This window comes from Onychomys torridus, chromosome 6 (assembly GCF_903995425.1).
Source record: "Onychomys torridus chromosome 6, mOncTor1.1, whole genome shotgun sequence".
Lineage (NCBI taxonomy): Eukaryota > Metazoa > Chordata > Mammalia > Rodentia > Cricetidae > Onychomys > Onychomys torridus.
Genome location: NC_050448.1, coordinates 98,739,657 through 98,760,522, shown reverse-complemented (window position 1 = coordinate 98,760,522; position 20,866 = coordinate 98,739,657). Strand labels below are relative to the sequence as shown.

The window sequence follows — 20,866 nt, the reverse complement described above, 5'->3', positions numbered from 1 at the left end:
AGATTTATCTACCTTATGTTTCTAATATATAGTTTGTGAACACTTTGGCACAGTAATTATTAAAGCAGATGTATTAAGGTCAAGGACTTTTACCAACAAAACACCTCAATGGCAGGCCCTGAAATGGGCATAAGGCCTTCCTGCTAGTCATGTGGTTTGTCATTACACAACCTTCTCCGAGGCAACACTTTTTGTGTGCATTATTACAGTAAGTCAAAACATGACTCAGACGATTTTGATTAGTACCCAGGGCATTTAATAATATTGCTTATGAGATTCTGACTTACAGAGGCATTGGATGACTAGCTGCTTTTAAATTGTATAAGTTTACTCCAGTTCCCTGGAGTATGTAATAATGTATAGTAAAAAACTGACAAGAGAAATTTTGGAGTAGGTAAATTACCGAATCATTTTTTGTAAGCATTGTGGTGGGTATTGTGTTCCCTGAAATATTGTGTGTTCCCTGAAATAAACATATCTGGGGTCAGAGAACAGACAGCCACTAGAACAAAGCCAAAAATGGTGGCTAAAAAATGGGAAGAGTAAGCCATAACAGAAGTTGGGCAGTGGTAGCACATGCCTTTAATCCCAGAAACTCAACCTTTAATCCCTGGGAGTGGGGGCAGAAAGAGAAAGGTATATAAGGCATGAGGGCCAGGAACTAGAAAGGTAAAGCACGTAGTTAGTTAAGCATTTGGTTGGTTAGCATTCAGGCTTTGGAGCAACCCAGTTCAGCTGAGAGCCATTGGGATGAGGACTCAGAAGCTTTCAGCCTGAGGAAACAGGATCACCTGAGGAACTAGCAAGGTGAGATAGCTGTGGCTTGTTCTGCTTCTCTGATCTTCCAGCAATCACCCCAATAACTGGCCTCGGGTTTGGTTTCATTAATAAGAACTTTTAAGATTCATACTACAAAACATTCTTACCTCGTTTGACGGAATGTCGGCAAAGGGCTTGATGACAGCAGCCAGTGGGATCTGAGCTTGCTTAGCCATGTCTGATGTGCACGGGAAGCAGTAGGTGGTGCAGCGGATGTACCGGGGGCTCGAGTGGCCTGAGTATTCCAAGTCACAGCAGACAAAACTTGGTTAGAATAAACATCTGGGCCAAGATACTTAAACAAGAGTACATCTAAACAATTCATTCTTATCTATATAAATTTTTGTTTCTGAAAAAGTGTAATATTGTAAAATTCTGTAATCTACAGTCCAAGGACATGCATAAGACAAGCTGGATTTTACTAGAGAGATATGACATAAGTGTTTGATTACTATTATCATTTTCCATCAGCTGTATTTTAATGTCGTCCAAATACAGACTTGAGAGGGTTTAGAGTTAATGGAAGATATGAAACAAAGAGACATGAAGGTGTGAAAGAATACAGTTTAGGCTCACCGTCATTCTTTTTATTAAGAGTTACTTTTAGTTTGATTTATGGTAGTGTCTGTCTGATGGGGGAGGGGTAAGAGGTTGGGTAGGCACTTGTGTGCAGGTGTCTACGGAGGCCAGGAGAGGGCACTAGATCTCCAGGAGCCAGAGTTACAGCTGTTGTGAGCTGCCTAACGTGGGTGCTAGGAACTGAACAAAACTGTCATCATTAACAAATTGTGCCAGCAAACTGAATATCTACATGTAGAAGGATCTTACTTTTCACCCGAATACCAATCAGTTTCTAATGGATCAAAGATCTCCACATTGGACCCAAAACTCTAGAACTTCCAGAATAAAGAATGAGTACACTTCAGGACTTAGGCTCAGGTGAGGAAGGGCAGGGAGGACAGATGAGGACTTAGGCTCAGGTGAGGACTTTCTGAATAGAATGCCAGTCACCCAGGAAATAGGACCAGTGACTGGCAAGTACACTTTCATGGAATTAAAAGGTTCTGTGGAGCAAAGGAAACTGTTAGTCAGCTAAAGAGGAAGCGGCCTACAGAATGGGAAAAGACTTTGCCAGCCACACATCTGACAGAGGATTAGTATCTCTAACACACAAGAACTCAAAAAACTAAACACCAAGAAAACAACCCACCAAATTAAAAAGTGGGCTAAGGAACCGAATAGAGATTTCTCAGAAGAAGAAATACAAATGGCTGAGAAGTATTTTTACAAGTATTCACCATCCTCGGGCATCAGGAAAATGCAAATTGAAACTACTTTGAGGCTTCATTTTAACTCAGTCGGAATGGCTAAGATGAAGAAAACACACAACCACAAATTCTGATGTTATGGGGAATGGCGAATCCTCTGGCACTGTTGGTTCACGTTGGCACAGCTACTATGGAAATCAGTGTGGCTGTTCCTTGATGCCGCTACCCCACTCCTGGGTGTATACCCAGATGACTATACTGCAGAGATGCATGATCGATGTCCACAGCTGCTCTATTCACAATAGCCAGAACACAGAAACAGCTTAAATGTCCAGCAACTGATGAAGGGACAATGAAAATATGACACCGATACACAACACAATTTCATTCAGCCATAAAAAATTAAATTATGAAATTTGCAGGTAAATGGATGTAACTGGGAAACATACTGAGTGAGGTAACCCAGATCCAAGAAAAGAATATCACATGTTCTCACTCACATATGGATCCTAGTGTTGAATCTTCAGATTGTTTGCTTAACTTGGGGTACCTTTTAGAACACGGGGAACTAGGAAGTTACCACTGGTGGGGAGAGAGACACCCTGGTTATTTTGTTGTTGTTCAATTTGATTCAAATTAGAGTCATCTGGGAAGAAGGGCCTCAACTGGGAAAATGCTTCCTTATTCTTGTCTGTTAGAGATGCTAATCCTCTGTCAGATATGTGGCTGGCAAAGTTTTTCCCATTCTATGTAGGCTGCTTCCTCTTCAGCTGACTAACAGCTTCCTTTGCTCCACAGAACTTTTTAATTCCATGAAGGTGTACTTGCTGGTCACTGGCTTAATTATGAGAATATAAGCAAGGACCAGGTCACCAGGCACAGGTCTATCTCTGGGCAGGTGGTCCTGAGTGGCTGGAACCACGCAGGCTGAGCAAGCATGAGAAGAAAGCCAGCTGTCCACAGTCTCTGCTTGAGCTCCTGCCTCTAGGTTCCGACTCTGCTTGAGTTCCTGCTTTGGATTCCCTCAATGATGGACTGTGCTATGGAAGTATAAGCCAAATAAACCCTTTTATTCCCAAATTGGTTTTGGTCATGGTCCTTATCACAGCAATAGCAAGTGAACTAGGACAGAGGAGGAAGACCTCAAGGGAGAGGGGACAGCAGAACACAGGTGATGCACAAAAGAACAGGGAAATGGAAGTTTAGGCAGGCAGAGAGCTGGGCAAAGGAAATTAATGCTAAGGGTGTTTGGGAAAGCCATATGGAGAGCTCCTATTTTATAAGCTTCATATAAAAGAATTTAATTGGAGTTACCCTACACAGACCATGATTTTCCTCCCAAAAGCCAGAGATTGTCAGGTGAAAAGCCCAGTGCTTATTCTCATTGCCCTTGGTTCTGACCAGAACTTGATGGTAAGATCCTACAATTGAAGACACCATATGTTTTGCTTGGGATATGGAGAAAGCAAGTTCCTGACCAGCAAGCTTCCCACCTATTGGCTAGTTTTCATAGTAACAGAAAGTACTCTTTAGACTGCTTAGGGGGAAAGTTATCAACACTCTTACCCAGCTGGGGGTCCATTGAGCTACTGTAACAAATGGTATGGCTAGATATGCTCACTGATGTAACAGTGGCATGAATGTTACTGGGGCACCAACCACCTTCTTCTTGGATTTGAGGCCGTATTCACAGAAGGAAATGCAAGCCTGCTACTGTAAATTGGGTCAAGAAGCCATGATTAGGGATCTCACAGGCCCCAGGGTTGAGCCTATTATTATTATTTTGCTAAATGGACAGAGAACCAGTCTGCCTTCTAAATTTGTATCTTCATACCCATAGATTAGTGCAGCTCTCATACCTCATCAGAGAAGTTTCTTTGTGCAACAAATGGCGGTTAACACAGAGACTCACAACTGTTCAAAGCGCAGAGAATAAGTGACTGGATTGCTCAGCCACAAATAGCACAACTATATCACCCCTGTGCCCCAGCCCAAGGCTTGGCGATATTGCAGAAGAGAGGGCAGAAGTATTGTAAGAGTCAGATTTGGTTGGGAGGACCTAAGTGAACCTGGACTTGTGCAGTCATTACTACGACATTCACGGACTCACAGCAGTACTGGCTGGCTGCATATGACCTGCACAAGATCAACCCACTCAACATTCTAGCTCGGAGAGCAAAGGGATTCTCAAGCCCCTACACTTAATGGCTTGTTGAGAAGGAAGAGTCAGTTTTCTTTAAGGGTGTGGCCCCTGGCAGGTCTATCACACTCAGGTGGATGACCCTCTACCCATTATGGCCGTACAAGTTGGACTAGGTCATTTGCTTTTTTCTTTAAGATGGGAATCTGGGAGGGGTTGCAGAAGTGAGGATGGATCTGAGAAGAGAAGGGGGTGAGTGTGATCAAAATACATTGTATGCATGTGTGAAGTTCTCAAAGGGTTAATAAAAATAAAACATTTATTGACTGTCCACTACATTTTAGGCACTGTCCTAGGTTTATAATATTTTTCACTGGTCCTAGGGATAGAACCTAGGGCCTCACATGCTAGAAAATCATTCTACTGGTGAGTTATATACACCACTATCATTTTTGGTTTTATTTTGACACAGTATTACTAAATTGCCCAGGTTGGCCTTGAATTTATTATATGCCAGACAAGCCTTGAACTTGAAATCCTCTTGCCCCATCCTCCTGGGGAACTAGTACAACAGGCCTTAACTATCATATGATCTAAAATACTTAGAATTATAACCTAGTAGGACCAGAGAATATAATCAAATGATGTTTATTGACAGTCCACTTCATTTTAGGCACTGTCCTAAGTTTGTCTGTGGACTATCCATGTTTTTGAACAGGTTATGGATAACAGAAACAAAGAGCATGAGTCCACTATCTAGGACATTAGAATGTGATAAATGCTGGGGGAAAGATGCCTCTTTGCTTAAGGAGTCCCAGAGAGTAAGAGGCTGATCGAAATTTTAAATACTTGCAGGGTCAGCCTCAATAAAATGATGACATTTGAATAAAGACTCAACGGAGACAAGGAATTCACTCAGGCGGACTTACACAAGAAGTCTAGCAGAGGAAGAACAGGAGCTGTTTAGATTGGAGTCTTCTTGGGGCCCAGCAGCTGAGGCTGAGCTCAGAGGAGGTACAGAGTCAGATCCCGTAGACTCTCAAAGCTCAGCAAGCCCTCAAGGTTTTACGGATGAAGTGGAGCGTCACTGCTGGGTTGGGTACAGGGGTGTCATGACCTGACTTGGTCTCATGGCTATGGTGTGGAGAATGGCTGTAACAGGAGAGGCAGAGCCAGGGAGGCTCGGGAGGAGGCTGCTGCAGGGGCCACGCGAGCAGCAGGTGTGGCTCAGACCAGCCCCAAAGCGACAGAGCATGGAGTGATAGAAAGATTCGGGGCACCTGTCCATACAGTGGCATGAATGTTTGCAGGAACGATGTGTGTGGTAAACAGATGTGAGAGTCTGAAGAACAAGAATTTAAAGTTGCCATCCCTGAAAATGGAAAGGCTGCAAAGAATAGGGATGGAACCCGTTTTTAAGGGGTGTGTCAGGAGAGAGATCAGAATTGGGTTAGAACATGTCCCTTTTGGGAAATGTACTAGGCAGTCAGTCACGGAACAAGTCTGAGTACTTGGCTAGAGGGGAGTCGGAGTGCAGACTGGCTGTGTACCTTTAGGAGCTCTGAACAGAGATGGTACATAGACATAGGCTAAATCACTACAGCAATAACCATGGCCAAAGGAAAGGTGAACAAGGACTAAGCAAGCCCAGGGCCCTGCAACACATACATACACATATACATTAAACATACACACACATATACATATACACCCATGAACCTGCACGAGAGAGAGAGAGAAAGAGAGAGAGAGAGAAAGAGAGAGAGAGAGAGAGAGAGAGAGAGAGAGAGAGAGAGAGAGAAACACACTTAAAAAAGACCGAGGAAGGATTAAAAACAGAGAGTCCATGGAACCAGCTCTGAAATGAGGAAGGCTCATCCAGAAAAGGGTATATGACCACCTGTACCTGATGTTGCTACCAGACCACTGTGACCACTTGGCTCAGCAATCCAGACGGAGACCCTGAGGAGGTCTGAAAAGAACTCCAATACCTCCATACTTAGAGTATTAAATAAAATCAATGCATGTAAAAACATGCTCATGCAGAACCAAGAGTCTGGAGTGAAACTGTCGTACCCGTATACCCACAAGAGGAGGAAAGACTATTGTATGGCACGTCATCACACTGTACAAACATGAACTCACTACACACTTCCGATGACTGTGTAAGTCATGAGGAGCAAAGGAATCAGTCTAGACCAGTACATGAAATGACTCAGTTTAATATTCAAGTGATAATATGAGGGGGTGACTGGGTCTCCGATGGCTCCACGACTCTGAGATAAAGGGGTGACGTCATACTTCCAGGATAGAGTACATAGAGTACATGGCCATTAAAATGGTATATTCTGACTTCACCAAGCCACTCTTGTTTTGAGTTTGGTGCTGAGGATCAAACCCAGGGCCTCGGGTACGCCGGGCACAACTCTACCATGGAACTGCAGCTCTGAGCCCATCGGGTCACATTTTGACTTGCCAGGGACAACAGGAAAATAATGTGTGTGGGGCTTGAGAGGCAGATTAAAATGAGATCAGGCACGGGGCTCAATTTCCCCTTTTCCTGGTGTAAAGGCGGGGAACCCAGAACCAGAGTGTAAAGACCTGATGAGACAGTCTCCTCAGGCGGCAGCAGGTGAGCTGACTAATACAGCTTAGCCTCACTGTCCTGCTCACAATGCCCAGCATGGTGCACAAATCAGCCCACATAGGGGATGGATTACCTCAAAGCCACTGAAAATCAATACCTTGGTCTTGAATCACGCAGTCCGTGGTGACGAGGGGAGGCACCTGGCCTCTGGTGTTGGTAGTGTAGACTTGTGCGCCTCTGGTGGCCCTGTCATTCTCGATCACTTGAATCTGACAAACAAGAGTGAATTAAACTAAGTTACATGACACTCAGTTAAAGGGACAATGGCTTGCTCCTGTTCCCCCATCCTCCTCTCTCCTCCCTTCCAGGGAAAGAGGAAAAGGGGGGTGGGAGGGCTGGAGGTAAAGAGAGAAGAGGAAGGAGAACAAGGAAAAGAGAGGGGCATCTTTTAAAACTGCTTTCATTTCTTCTTAGAGAAATCAGTTTACCACGCCTTCAGTTTTCATCTTTATTTACCTCACAATTTTATACCAATATTTATCAAATCGTCAAACTAGTCTGTAATACTCTTAGCTCAGACCCTGACCCTTCAGAGATCCTTATTTTTATCATGTGTATCTTATTTATTATATTTTATCTTATTTATTATAACCATAGATGATCATTTGAAAAATACTTTAAAAAAAGAAACCTTTCTTAATGAAAATACTTTTGTAATCAAAAGAAAACTCTAAATCATTAAATACAGAAGAGATGATGTACAATATCTGAGCTAAAGCTGCCTACCTTCTACTCAGAATCCATCTTCTTCCCCAGTTTGTCTTTTAAGCTTTCTCTATAAAGAGTATACGGTACCTTGGGGTGGGGTGTCTATTGTTTAGAAATCATCAGGAGCAAAGGTCTCCAAATGTTGCCATCTAACTCAGAAACATATTTTCTACTAATAATATTTGCTGATGAAGGCTACAAGAGTTTTAATTTTTTCTTTTTGTGATAACTATCTTGGGTTAAAAATTGGGAGCAAAACTGAGTAGAACCAAGTTAGGGAAAGAAGAAGAAAGTCTGGGGACCGTCTCCTCTATTCCCTCCTCTTCCACTCCGGTCCCTCGCTGTCTATAGAAGAGGGGGTGGTAAAGAAAACAGCAAGCAGACAACAAAACCAAAGACAAGCCTAAGAAGACAGCGATGGGAAACAGCCAGGCTGGAATAAAAATGAAAAGATACACCGTTTCCACAGTTAGTAATAACGCTGACTTTGAACCATCTCTCAAGCGTTCTCTTCTGCTCCGGTCTCACCCAGTACAGATGGTGCTGGTGTCACAGTTTCCAAGAATATTGGCAACCGACTTTGCCTGAATTTATACCTATATCTGGCTGCCTTCTGGCTTCCTCGGAAATTGAGTACTTACAAACACAAAGATACAGGATGTGTTCCAAATATCACTACCACAGCAAGACACAGACAAGATGCTACCATGGAGAAATGCATGGAAACATCCAAGCACTGTGATTATATTCTGCATTCAACCACAAAGCTAATCAGGTTACTCAAAAGAAGAGTTGCTTTTCCATTATTAAATGTTAACAGTTAGCATAATCATTCCAACCTACAAAGTCTAAGGTGAACATTATCACCATGTGCCTAATACACTGAACCTACACAGTCACCAATCAGTAGACCATATTTCCAGAAAATCTTATTTCAAATTATCCTTTTACAATTCTCAAAGCCCTATCCCCAAAGAAACAATGTTATAATTCATCATTATTAATTAAATCCACATCTTGTCAGAACAAGACACAGAAAAGAGGAAGACATATCAAGCAGGTCTAGCTATTATTAAAAATAGCTTTTGATTTACCTCAAAAGCACACTCCTGAGAAACAGGATCAGAAATGAAACAGTAAGCAGAACTCCCAACAGTGACTGGCTGGGACCTGCACCTGTGAGCCGAGAGCTAGCACAGTGCCATGGGACAATGTCAGGGCTCTCCCAGAAGACGGGGATCTCGTTCCCCTTCAAATGTGCCACCAGAATCATCTCCAGAAATGTTGCAGGATCGTATGACATCATCAGGAGAGCATACAAAGGAAGCACTGCTCTTGAGAGAGATGCACAAGGAGGATTCAGGGAAGATGCCTGGCCACTCAAGCAGGGATGCTCAGGACGGAACTGTTTGACTTGTGGGTGGCAGAAGGAGCCGAGGAAGGACATAACCTCTGTACAGCCCTCCTCCAGAGGCAGAAAAGGGTGAGGAAGAGCTTTGGCAATGATGCTTCCATCCCTTTCATAATGTGGCTAAAACCACCAGTCAAAGGGCTGGATTAAGTACCTCACCCACACCGTGTATGGAGTATGGAATCTTTCCTTCCAAAAAGAGTTTACTTCATTAGAAAAACACATTGTTTTGGTCAGAGGAAAACAAACAGGCTCCATCTGGCATCACTATGTCATTACTTCAAGATAAGCAACATCAGGCCGATTTGCACACACACACTTTCGAGGTTCATGATGAATCGTGGCATCTGCTGCTGCTTCTCATGAGTGTTCATTCACCCCTTCACTCAGCGCACTGAGCAGCAGGCTCTGAGTAGACACTAGAAAGAGCAGTGAACAAACCAGACCCTTGCCCCATGGAGCAGACGCTCGAGTCTGGAAGAACGCTGGCCAATAAATAACCGCACAAATAATGTGCCCTCTGCCAGGCAGTTAGATGTCGTGGTCATGTGTGACATAGATGGGCAGTAAAAACATGGAAAAAAGAGCATGAGCTGGGCCTCGCATATGCCTAGGAGAGGGGCATACACAGGCAGCGGAGATGTCAGAGGTCAAGTGGAGGCACACAAGGCACGTTTGAAGAGCTGACATAACTAAAGTAGGGGTGCAGGGCAAGAGGCCAGGTCATGTGCAGAGGGGAGCCGGGTCAGGAGTGACCGACAGTCTGAATGGAGGGTCTAGATCAAGAACTCCTAATGCTCTCAGCCGAGGTCAGCTGCATGTTCTTGGGGGTGTACTCTGGATAAGGTTGACCTAGAGACCAAACAAATGTCCATGAAGAAAAGGTCATCCCAAAGGTTAAGCTTTGGGGAACTCTAACACTGGGACAAGGGTGTCAGGCAGTAACAAAAACCCACACCTACACACATACACATACATACATACATACATACATACATACATACATACATACATAATACATACACACACAAGTCTACAAACATATCACACATATACACATACATATATGCACAGACTACACACATATACACAAACACACACACAAACATATATATACCCACATTTAAATACATATACACACATACAAATACACACACATAAACACATGCACACATACACATGCACACATACACATATATACACACACCACATACATACACATATACATATGACCCCCTATACACACAAACTAACATAAGCACACAGTATATACAAAAACACACATAGACACATTCATGCATACACAAATACACGTATACACACACACACACACACACACACACACACACACAGACCTGCAAAAACACTAACTCACATACATACTCAACATGAACACACACATGTACAAACACAAACACATGCACACACAAAGGTAAACATACACAAACACCTGCATACAACACACAGAGACATGCACATTCACGAACACACACATACAAAGGCACAATCACGAAGGTACACACAACTCCCCTGCAAATGGAGACGCGAGGCTGAGAGCTGGAGGCATGGAAGTTGAAGAGCAGTGCTGGGTGTGGGAGTCCTGGTGGAGGGAATGGTGGGTGCAGTTTCGAAGGGAATGAGCTACAAAGCAGGAAGCTGTGGATGGAAACAACAACGCTTCCAACCGACAGCCCGGAAGTCGACAGTATTCGCTGATGACTGTGGTGAAACCTAGACAACTCAGGGAAGGCGGAAGACTAGGAGGTCGGGAACCAGGAAGTTCATCCGCAAGGCTATTACAGGTGCCTGGGATGGGAACAGGACTAGACCTGGTGAGAACGGAAGTGGGGGAGGCTATCTGAAATCGCGCAGACATTCAAAACAAGCTCAATAGAAACACATCTTTTAACCCAAACAATCAAATAATCTTGTTTTAGTTAAAGATACTTTGTCACTGGCATAGACTTAAAGGAAGAAAGATTTATCCCGGCTGTTTCAGGGGACTCAGTCCATGGCCGCTGCGCCCCACAGTGTTGGGCAGAACCTCATGGTGGAGGAGCACGTAGCATGTATGTGGTATTTGTGTGTTTGTGTTTGCACACCTCACAAGCAGACAGCGAGCAGAGAGCACAGCAGAAAAGGGTCATGTATTAATTCCTTTTTTGTGGCTATCATGGCCAAGGCAATTGACAGAACTTGTTTTTTTCTGGTTTATGGTTCCAGAGGGTTAGATTCCAAAACACCAAAAAAAAAAAAAAAAAAAAAAAAAAAAAATCGGGGCAGAATGTGGCCAGTATGGTGGCAGGATCAGGAAGCTGAAAGCTCACATCTTGAACCACGAGCATGGAGCAGAGAGAGCAAACTGGCAGTAGGAAAAGGACCCAGGCCCACCCCAGAACGCACTTCCTCCAGGAAGGCCACACCTTCTAAGCCTTCCCAGACAGTGCCACCAGCTGGAGCCCACCAGTCAAACGCATAACCCTACAGGGGACCTTTTCTCTCAAACAACCACAGGCCAGGAACAAGAGAGGCCCAAAGGCTGGCTTCCTCTAGGTAGGTCCTATCTCCTAAACCTTCAAACCTTCCAAGACAGCAGCTGACCAGGAAGAAAGCATTTGTGAGGATCTTTCATATTCTAAGTCATAATAATGAAAGTACTGAGAGCTGATGAAGTTGAATTCTTAATGTATTATGAAGTTTGTTATGAATACTGGCTACTTTATCCCAAACCTTCAAGTTAATAGAATTATAAAAATAGCCAGATGCTTCACCCCTCTCTGTATCCGTCTCCTTTGCAACACGACACTTTCCCTGATCAGAAGGCAGCGTCCTTCCTCTAAGCCCCAGCATGCTGTGAACCTGAGTATGCCTCCCTACAAGTACAGGCGAGAACAGAAGCCTCCTCATGTGGCCAGTGTCCCAGGCCTGCTATGGGCCCTGGAGGACTCAGGGCTAGCAAATAAATGGAAGAGCTTCTGTGTGGGAGAGACAGAGGACCACTTACAGGGCTGGGGATGGAGTCGGGATCCAGCTTCCTCTGGACCTGTGGTGGTGGTCCAGCCATCTGTGCAGGACCTCCGGGGAAGCCTCCTGGATAAGACAGCTGTGCACCTCCCATCTGTGGTCCATAGTTGGCTGCTTGAAAAAAAAAAGAAAAGAAGAAAATGACAATCTCCAAACCCAAGTGTAAGACTCACTGACCATATCACACTGCTGACTCAAGCATGCCACCAAGTCCATCTTGCTGAATACAGCGGGAAATTAAAACTGAGTTCCCACACTTCCTCTTTAACCTGCTCTCCTGACACTAGCCAGAGGCTACTGTCCCTTCACAGTTGACCCAGAAACCAACCTGATTTCCAACTCTAGACACCCCTAGGGGACCCATGCCTTGGCCTCACCCTGCCCACCTTACCTGGTGGGGGCTGGTACTGGGCATTCAGAGGATTAGGTCCAGGAAGTCCATCCTGCCTGTGAGTTGGTGGAGCCATAGGAGAGGCACCAGGGCCATTCAGAGTGGTGGGGGGTGGGGGCAGAACCTGAGATCCTGGCTGCAAAATAGATGGCTGTGGAGGTTGTGGAGGCCCCTGGAAGGAGCCTGCTGTTGGAGGGCCAGGAGGACCCTGGCTCTGAGGAGTCATGCCCACACCTGTGGAAGAGAAGACCATGCCTCAGTGCCACATTGTCTCAGCATGACAGAGACACTTATTTTCCATACATTTACGAAGTATATATTCATGTATATATTATGGCCACAAATTAAAATCTTCCCTCAGAAAGTAATAAAAACATTATTTGGGGGCATTTTTTACAGATAAAAAAAATTAGGAGATTATAAAAGTAACATCTCTAGTTTGGGTACGAAATTTCTTTTTAAAAAAGGTTTTGTATTTGTGTGTGTGCATGAGCACATGGAAGCCAGAGAGAGCTAGAATTACAAGCAGTTATGAGCAGTGATGTGTGTGCTGGGAACTGAACCTGGGTCCACTGCAAGTGCAGCAAGCGCTCCTAACCCCTGAGCCATCTCTCCAGTCCCCAGTGAGAGACTTCTTAACAGCACAAATTTTAACTCCAGTTCATTAACTTCACATGACCCTTGAATTAACTTAAAACATCTGTATCTCCTACAGAACCTTGAAAATATTATAAAAGAAAAACCTGTACAGAGCGAGCATCATTCAGATAGCTTACACCACTCTGCGTTTGACTTGACCAACTGAATTCTGAAGCGGGTAGAAATAACCCGAAGTTCGGGGCACTGACAGGCTCTCCATCCCCACCGGAAACACGTATTGTTTCCTGGTCTAGGTTTATGTGAAACATCGTTCTTCCTGCGTCGTCCATTTGGAAACTGGTAAAAAAGACCAGAAGCATTCCAGGCGACTATGATCAGTCCTTCTATGGCGTGTGCTGGCTAGTTTAATGTCAGCGTGGCATGGCTAGAGTTCTCTTAGAAAGGAGATTATCCACGGAGAAAATTCGTCCAGCAGTCTGGCCTGTGGTGCATCTTCTCGATTGATGAGGAAGGGCCCCCCTCACTGTGGGCAGTAGGTAGGTGGTCCTGGATTCTGTAAGAAGTGAGGCTGAGCAAACCACGAAGAGCAAGCCAGTAAAACCACTCCTCCACGGCCTCTGCACCAGTCCCTGTGTCTAGTTCTGCCTTGAGTTCTTGCTCTGACTTCCCTGGATGACCGACTACAAGCTGTAAGACCTGAACAAAGCAAAACAAAGCAAACCCTCTTTCTTCCCTCCCCAATGTGCTTTTGGTCATGGTGTTTTATTACAACAACAGAAACTCTAACTAAGGCAGAAGCTGGTACCAGGGCCTAAGGGATGGCTGTGACAGACCTGACCATGTGTTTTTTAGAGGACTGTCATAGCCTTTGAACTTCGGGTTGAAAACCTTTGAGAGTTCAGAGATCAGTGGACTGTTCTGTTGGCACTTAGGAGATAATGGTGTGAGCAGTGCAGATGATGGAGGCCTAACTGGTGAAGTTTCAGAGGAAAGCGGAGACTCTACCAGGGCCATCTGTGCGATGTTTTCATGTTAGGAATCTGTGGTATGCCGGGTGGAGGTTGTGCACGCCTTTAATCCCAGCACTCGGGAGGCAGAGGCAGGTGGATCTCTGTGAGGTCGAGGCCAGCCTGGGCTACAGTGAGTTTCAGGACAGCCAGGGCCACACAGAGAAACCCTGTCTCAAAGGTAAATAACAAAGAATCTATGGTGTTGATTCGGCAGTGGTGGCACACACCTTTATTCCCAGCACTCAGGAGGCAGTGGCAGAGAGATCTCTGAGTTCGATGCCAGCCTCGTCTACAGAGTGAGTACCAGAACAGCCAGGACTACATGGAGAAATCCTGTCTCAAAGCAAACAAACCAACAGAGGAGAATCCATGGTGTCAACTAGAGCTGAAGAACCAGCCGTATTTAACAAGAAACCAGAACCACTGGGTAAAACATTTGCTTTGCTGAGACAGTAGATGCTGGCCAGCTGGGGCCAGAGAATCGGCTGTGACTAAGAGGAGACAGGCATCAGCACCTAGAGATTGCGGTCCAGAAGGGTACCAAGGCTGTACCCTGTGCTGGCAGCCAGACTTGATAATATGGAGGAGTTTCCCAAGTGGCAGCGTTTTTGAAGGCATGAAGGAGTCATGGAGAGCAGCTCGGCACAATGAGAGGCCAGGGGAGGCCACTGGTCAGGGTACAACCTCTGCTGAAGCAGAAGCCCCAGGACTGAAGGGAGAGAAGTTGAGGCTTAGCACCATGTGACAGGGTCAGTCTCTGAAGAGAGGCCAAGAGAGGCTATTTGTGAAAACACAGCACCCTGCAGCAGGCGGCCTCAGCATCTTCTCTAAATGCTAGAACCAGGCTCCTCTGCATCAGCTCCTGCCTCCAGGTTCCTGCCCTGAGTTCCTGGCCTGACTTCCCTCAGCGACGGACAGCTGCTTGGAGGTCTGAGCTGAAATCAACCCTTTCCCCCTAATGTTGCTTTCAGTCACGGTGTTCATCACAGCAGTAGATGATGACCACAGAGCAGCGGGTCTCAGCCTTTCAGTCACGGTGTTCATCACAGCAGTAGATGATGAACACAGAGCAGCGGGTCTCAACCTTTCTATTTGCTGTGACCCCTTAACACAGTTCCTCACATTGTGATGACTCTCAACCAGAAGGGTACTTTTGTTACTACTTCAAAGTGTAATTTTACTAGTGTTATGAAATGTAAACATCTGACATGCAAATGGTCTCCAGTGACCCTCGTGAAAGGGTCATTTGACCCTCACAGGGGTCTCAACCTGAAAGTATAACATGTAGTCATGCTGCTACTAGAGAGGACATTCCTGACCTCTCCTCTTTTCTGGTTTGTGGCATCTGAGATTTGATTCTTCCAATGACCTAAACCTGGAATTAAAACTCACCATAAAACAATACGCATTTTATTTTCAATTTAGAGGACCTGTATTAAACAATACAATTTTAAAACTACCCTCATGGCTCCTCAATTAATTTCACTGTTTAATGCTTATTTGTAAAGTCAGCATTTTTGTTTTTTATTGTTTCATCAGTAAATGTTCTGAGGATTCTTCAGTTTTCTTGAAATAGTAGCAACATGCTCAGGAGAAAACTAGCCATAGTATTAATGGTTTATATAAAAATGCACATTTACCATAGCTGTTGATCTGCATGGAGCTGAACTGACTGCCCAGCTGGGTGATGGAGGAAGTGGACCCAGGACCTGGGTAAGATGACTGTGGCAAGGGCTGGCCTGATGCATAAGAAGGTGCCACATTATTGACAGGTGGGAGTCCTGGAAATCTAAGAGACAAAAGGTATTGTTAGTGTCACAGAATTTCTTAAGCAAATGACACACAAAATAGTTAATATATTCTAAAACAACAACAACAAAAATACCTCCTGTATGGGGTCAGAAAAAATGACTGATACTGTGGATCAAATATTTAATCTTGATCTGAGCTCAAAATAACCCATGTGGCATTACCCTCATCTCCGCTCACACGTTTCCTATGTCAAGGGAGAGAGAAGTTTCTAACAGGAACACAAAGGCCAGCTTTGGAAATCAGCTGGAAAGGTGAGCCCAACGTAGCCACGTCACAAACTAAACTCGATCAACAGAACAAAACGAAACAAAAGATGAGAACACCTGTTTTGTGGTTGTGTGCTGGTGATCATTCTGACCCAGGGGTTCAACAACATGTGGCCTGTCTTACATTCTGAAGTCAGCAAGGCACACGACCCACAAAATGGTGTAGGACGGTCAACACTGCAGTAAGTTTGCAGAGGGTGGTTTTTGTTCTTGTGTTGTTCATTTAAAAATTTCACCATGCTTTATCACCTTTGGTGGAGTTTGTCTGTTGTGTCTAAGCAATGGCCTTCACCCAAGCAGTGGTCCCCCCTGGTGACAAGTCACAGGAAGCTAACGAGCTGGGAGTCCTTGTGAATCTTTTCTGACTAACTTCCAACTGTGATTAAAATTAAGGCACAACTCTGTTGCTCTTGCAGAGGACCCACATTGATTCCCAGCACCCACATGGCTAAAACCACCGCCCAGACACATAAAAGAAAGAAAAGAGACACCAAGGAAAGGAGAGGGTGTAGCTCGATGGAAGAACACTTTCCGAGCCTGTTCAAGGCCAGGGATGCAGGCCTCAGTACTACAAACAAGCAAATAAAGCTGATGCCTTATTTTCACTGCTACCTCTGTTAACACGGCAACACTTCTCGGTAGAGTCTCATACATTCCGTTTGGGAAGCTAGGTCTCCTTCATTCTCCCTCCAACTCGCTATTTCTTGGTCAAAATAGATGAATTACAATTGACTAGTTGTCATTTTCCCCTTATGATGAAAACACTGACTTCTTAGAGTATAAACTTTAACAGCTTAATCCCACCTAGTAGTACCTTCTGTAGAAAACTTTAGAAGTACTTGGAAGTACTTTAAGACAGTTATCCTGCTTCAGCCATGATCAAATAAAAACACATAACTAGGTATGTGTGGTGGTTTGAATGTCATGGGTCCCCATAAGCTTATAGAGGTGGCACTATTAGGAGGTGTGGCCTTGTTTGAAGTAGGTGTGGTCCTGTTGGAGGAAGAGTGTCATTGTGTGGGAGGGCTTTGAGGTCTTCCCTATGATCAAGCTACATCTGGTTCAGTTCACTTCCTGTTGCCTACAGATCAAGATGTAGGACTCTCAGCTCCTTCTCCAGCACCATGTCTGCCTACATGCCACCATATCCTGCCATGATGATAATGGACTAAACTTCTGAACTGTAAGCCACCCAATTAAATGTTTTCCTTTATAAGAGTTGCCATGGTCATGGTGTCTCTACAGCAATAGAAACTCTAAGACAGATTTATTTTTAAATTTTATCAGATATTTCCTTTGAAATAAAAGATCATTAAGATTTATTTAGTTTGGCATGTATTGGTGGTGCATGCCTTTAGTCCCAGCACTCGGGAGGCAGAGGCAGGTGGATCTCTCAGTTCAAGGCCACGCTGGTATACCAAGTGAGTTCCAGGACAGCCAGGAATACACAGAAAAACATGTCTCAAAAAAGGAACAAAACAAATAAGAAAAAAAAAAAAACCTTTAAAAGATTTATTTAGTTTATTTTTATGTGTATGAATGTTTTTCCTGTACCATGTGCATGTCTGGTATCTATGGAGATTAGAAGAGAGTGTTGGATGATCTGGACCCGGAGTTACAGATGGTTATGAGCCATCATGTGTGTTTGGAGAACCAAATCTAGGTCCCTTGTAAGAGCAACAAGTACTTGTAACAACTGAGACATCTCTCCAGCCCCAAATATCACTGTTTTAAAAAATCATATACATATTTAAATCAACATGGTAACTCTGGGCTTGAATTGGCTGACGTCTTATCTCTGTGACTGAGTCTCTGTGGAGGGATAAAGTGCTGTCACGCACAAAGAAAGATTACATGTAGTCAGCTATAGTGACACTTGCCTGAACTCCCAGCTCTAGAGAGGGTGAGGCAGGAGGATCATCACAGTGACTTTAAAAGAAAAAAGGAAGTTGTTTTTTTTGTTGTTGTTTTGTTTGTGTGTGTGTGTGTGTGTGTGTGTGTGTGTGTGTGTGTGTGTGTGTGTGATTGGTTTGGAGGGAGTTTCTAAAATAGTTACGTGTGGTGGTTTGAATAAGAATGGCCACCATAGGTTCATATATTTGATGCTCAGTCACCAGGGAGTGGAACTCTTTCACAGGATTAGAAGGATGAGGAGGTGTGTCCTTGTTGGAGGACGTGACATGGAAGGAGCTTTGAGGTTTCAAAAGCTCATACCAGGCCAAGTCTCTCTCACTCCTCCTCTCTCTCCTCTCTCTCCTTGTGGATCAGGATGTAGCGCTCTCAGCTACTGATCCAGTGGTTACCTGTATGCACCCATGCTCCCTGCCATGATGAAAATGGACTAAACTGTAAGCAAGCACCCAAGTAAATGCTTTCTTTTCTAAGAGTTGCCTTGGTCATGGTGTCTTACAATACAACAGTGACTGAGAGAATAAGTTTCTATCTGCCTTTTTCAAAGACCATTGGTGTTCTCCATCTCTCCTCAAACTCCTTCTTCTGCCCTGGCCTCACATCTACTTCCCCACTTAAATCTTTCCCTTTCCATTATTCTCTTACCCACCCCATACTGCCCATGTTGGACCGTCTCTCCTCACGGTGAAAGAGGAGGCAGAAGATAGTAGGAGCCTACAATTGTGGAGGGCTGCTGAGAAACAGTGTTTTCTAGACATGACCATTGCACACATGAACACACAGCACCTGTGGCTGCCTGGACAAGACCAAGCCAGTAGAGATTCCATCACTAGTAAGGGACAGAATCACAAGGTCCCACCCCTAGTTGAGGAGCTGTTTAGCTCAGGGAAGCGGGCCCTGGTCAGCTGCCCATGCTCCATTGGAGGGTACTACACACATTTACACAGTGACAGCACTCACTGGACTCAGATGTTAAACTAAAGAGCAAATGAAGTGGAGAGTGTCCTTGGGGTTCTGGGAGGAGTTGTGGAGGAGGATGGGGTGTATATGATCAAAACACATTGAATAAATACATGATATTCTCAAAGAATAAATTAAAATTTACTTTTAAAAAGCTTCTAAAACATAAAAGATGCAAAGAGAAGGAATAACGGAGGAAAGAAGAGGGATGGAGGGAGGGAGGGAGGGAGAGAGAGAGGGAGGAAAGTCACACACATCTAGTCTCCTCTGAGCCTCTGTCACCAGATTAGTGTGACTCACTCATAAGATCACTATGTCCTTAACCTTTGCACCGCTCTCTGTGTATAGAAACGTGTCCCACAGGGCAGATAAGAGTCAACCTGGAAACCCAGCCTGAAATGTTAGACATTCTCCCTAACTTTTTCATCTTTCAAACCTACTTCTAACTTTTAGGCCATTATTTAAGTTGTACCAGGTAAAAAGTGCTGGGGAAAGAACAGGACCTAATTGTGCTTCCTTGCAATCAGAGTCAAAGTCGATTCTGAAACCGAGCTTCCTGGAGTCAGCAGACCGAGGCAGAGCAATCCACAGATAGCAAGTGGACTTTCCATCCCATGACATGGCACACTATATCCAATGGAATGACTTTGAGAGCTGCTGACACACACAGACTGAGCCAATGGGCTAAAGTGGGTATTGTGTGCTGTGCAAAGTAGTTTGCATGCAAAATCCTCACAACAATGTCTTCAAGATGTGAATGATGAGAAAGGAAAACCACACAGAGGTTAAGTTAGTTACAACACACTAGTTAACAACAGGATAGTCTGAGAAATGTGTCACTGGTGTTTTTGCCCTGTGCAAACACATAGGAGATACAAACCTGGATGGAAGTGCCTACTACACCCTTAGGCTACAGGGTACACACAGTCTGCTATTCCTAGAACCATGGAAAGCAAAAGAACACTCACAGAAATCAAGCAGAGAGAAAAATGCAACTAAGATGCGGTGAAGTAGCTCCGGCAAGCAGCTGCTGGTTAACGACACATGAGTCACAACAGATGTCTCCAAGTAGGAGAACACTCCAGAATAATGATCAGTACTAAGGGAAACACCTGACCTGGTGCAGTCACCGCATCCCTACCCAGGGTTCTTTGCTGGCAGTGAGTAGACCTGTGAACACCAGCGGCACCCCAAGCACACGAGGTGATGGCATTCAGATGCTGTGGCACCACTAAGCCCCAGGAATTCTCTAGCTTCGTTAGAACCTGTAGACCACACTGTTAATGGGGGGAACAAGTCTACACAGTGTAGCCGGAAGGTCCTCCAAAGGAGAGAGGCGCTGCGAGATGCTGCCAGAAGCAAGGTGTGGAAGGACCACATGGCAATGCATATAGATTTATAGAAATGGGCTGAGTTTAGTTGTAAGAGCTAGCTGGCAAGAGGCTTGCCACAGGCCATACAGTCGATAATTAATGTTAAGTGATTATTTTATAAGTGGCTGAGGGACCGCAGGGCGGATGAGACCAGAGAAATCTTCCGGCTACAACACAGCATGTGACTAGAACATGTGCAGCCAACAACCCCCTAAGGCATGCCTGGCAAACATGTCCGCACTCCTCAGGGTGCCAGCCTTGTATGGGGCTCATGACATCATTCCCAGGAGGGACAAGTCATCAAAGAGGTCCACCAGCCAGGCCAGTACCAGTGACCAAAGCTTGTTCTCAAAACCGCTGCTCCATCTTTGTGTTTCTCTTCTAAATCCGGAGACGCCAGGGAGGGAGTCGAGAGTAATTAACTGTCCTGAGTCTTCTTCCTTTTCCTTCTGGACTAAGAAGATCACTTCCTCATGTTTCCAGTAAGGAATTAAGGCCAAGGATGTCACCAAATACCCCAGGCTAC

At 44.7% G+C, this 20,866-nt stretch overlaps 1 protein-coding gene across 2 annotated transcripts in view; it reads right to left on the bottom strand.

Annotated features, from left to right (window-relative positions):
* Sec24d (SEC24 homolog D, COPII coat complex component) overlaps nucleotides 1–20,866 on the bottom strand; it is an 88,915-nt gene that overhangs the window by 55,567 nt on the left and 12,482 nt on the right. Inside the window, exons 4-8 of one of the 2 annotated variants that reach the window (XM_036191417.1) lie at nucleotides 15,659–15,807; nucleotides 12,409–12,642; nucleotides 11,998–12,131; nucleotides 6,972–7,083; nucleotides 927–1,054 (exon numbers count right to left, since the gene is read on the bottom strand). In XM_036191417.1, coding sequence (XP_036047310.1) covers nucleotides 927–1,054; nucleotides 6,972–7,083; nucleotides 11,998–12,131; nucleotides 12,409–12,642; nucleotides 15,659–15,807 — 757 coding nt within the window. The remainder of the gene's footprint in view (nucleotides 1–926; nucleotides 1,055–6,971; nucleotides 7,084–11,997; nucleotides 12,132–12,408; nucleotides 12,643–15,658; nucleotides 15,808–20,866) is intronic. The other variant, XM_036191418.1, reaches the window with a different exon arrangement.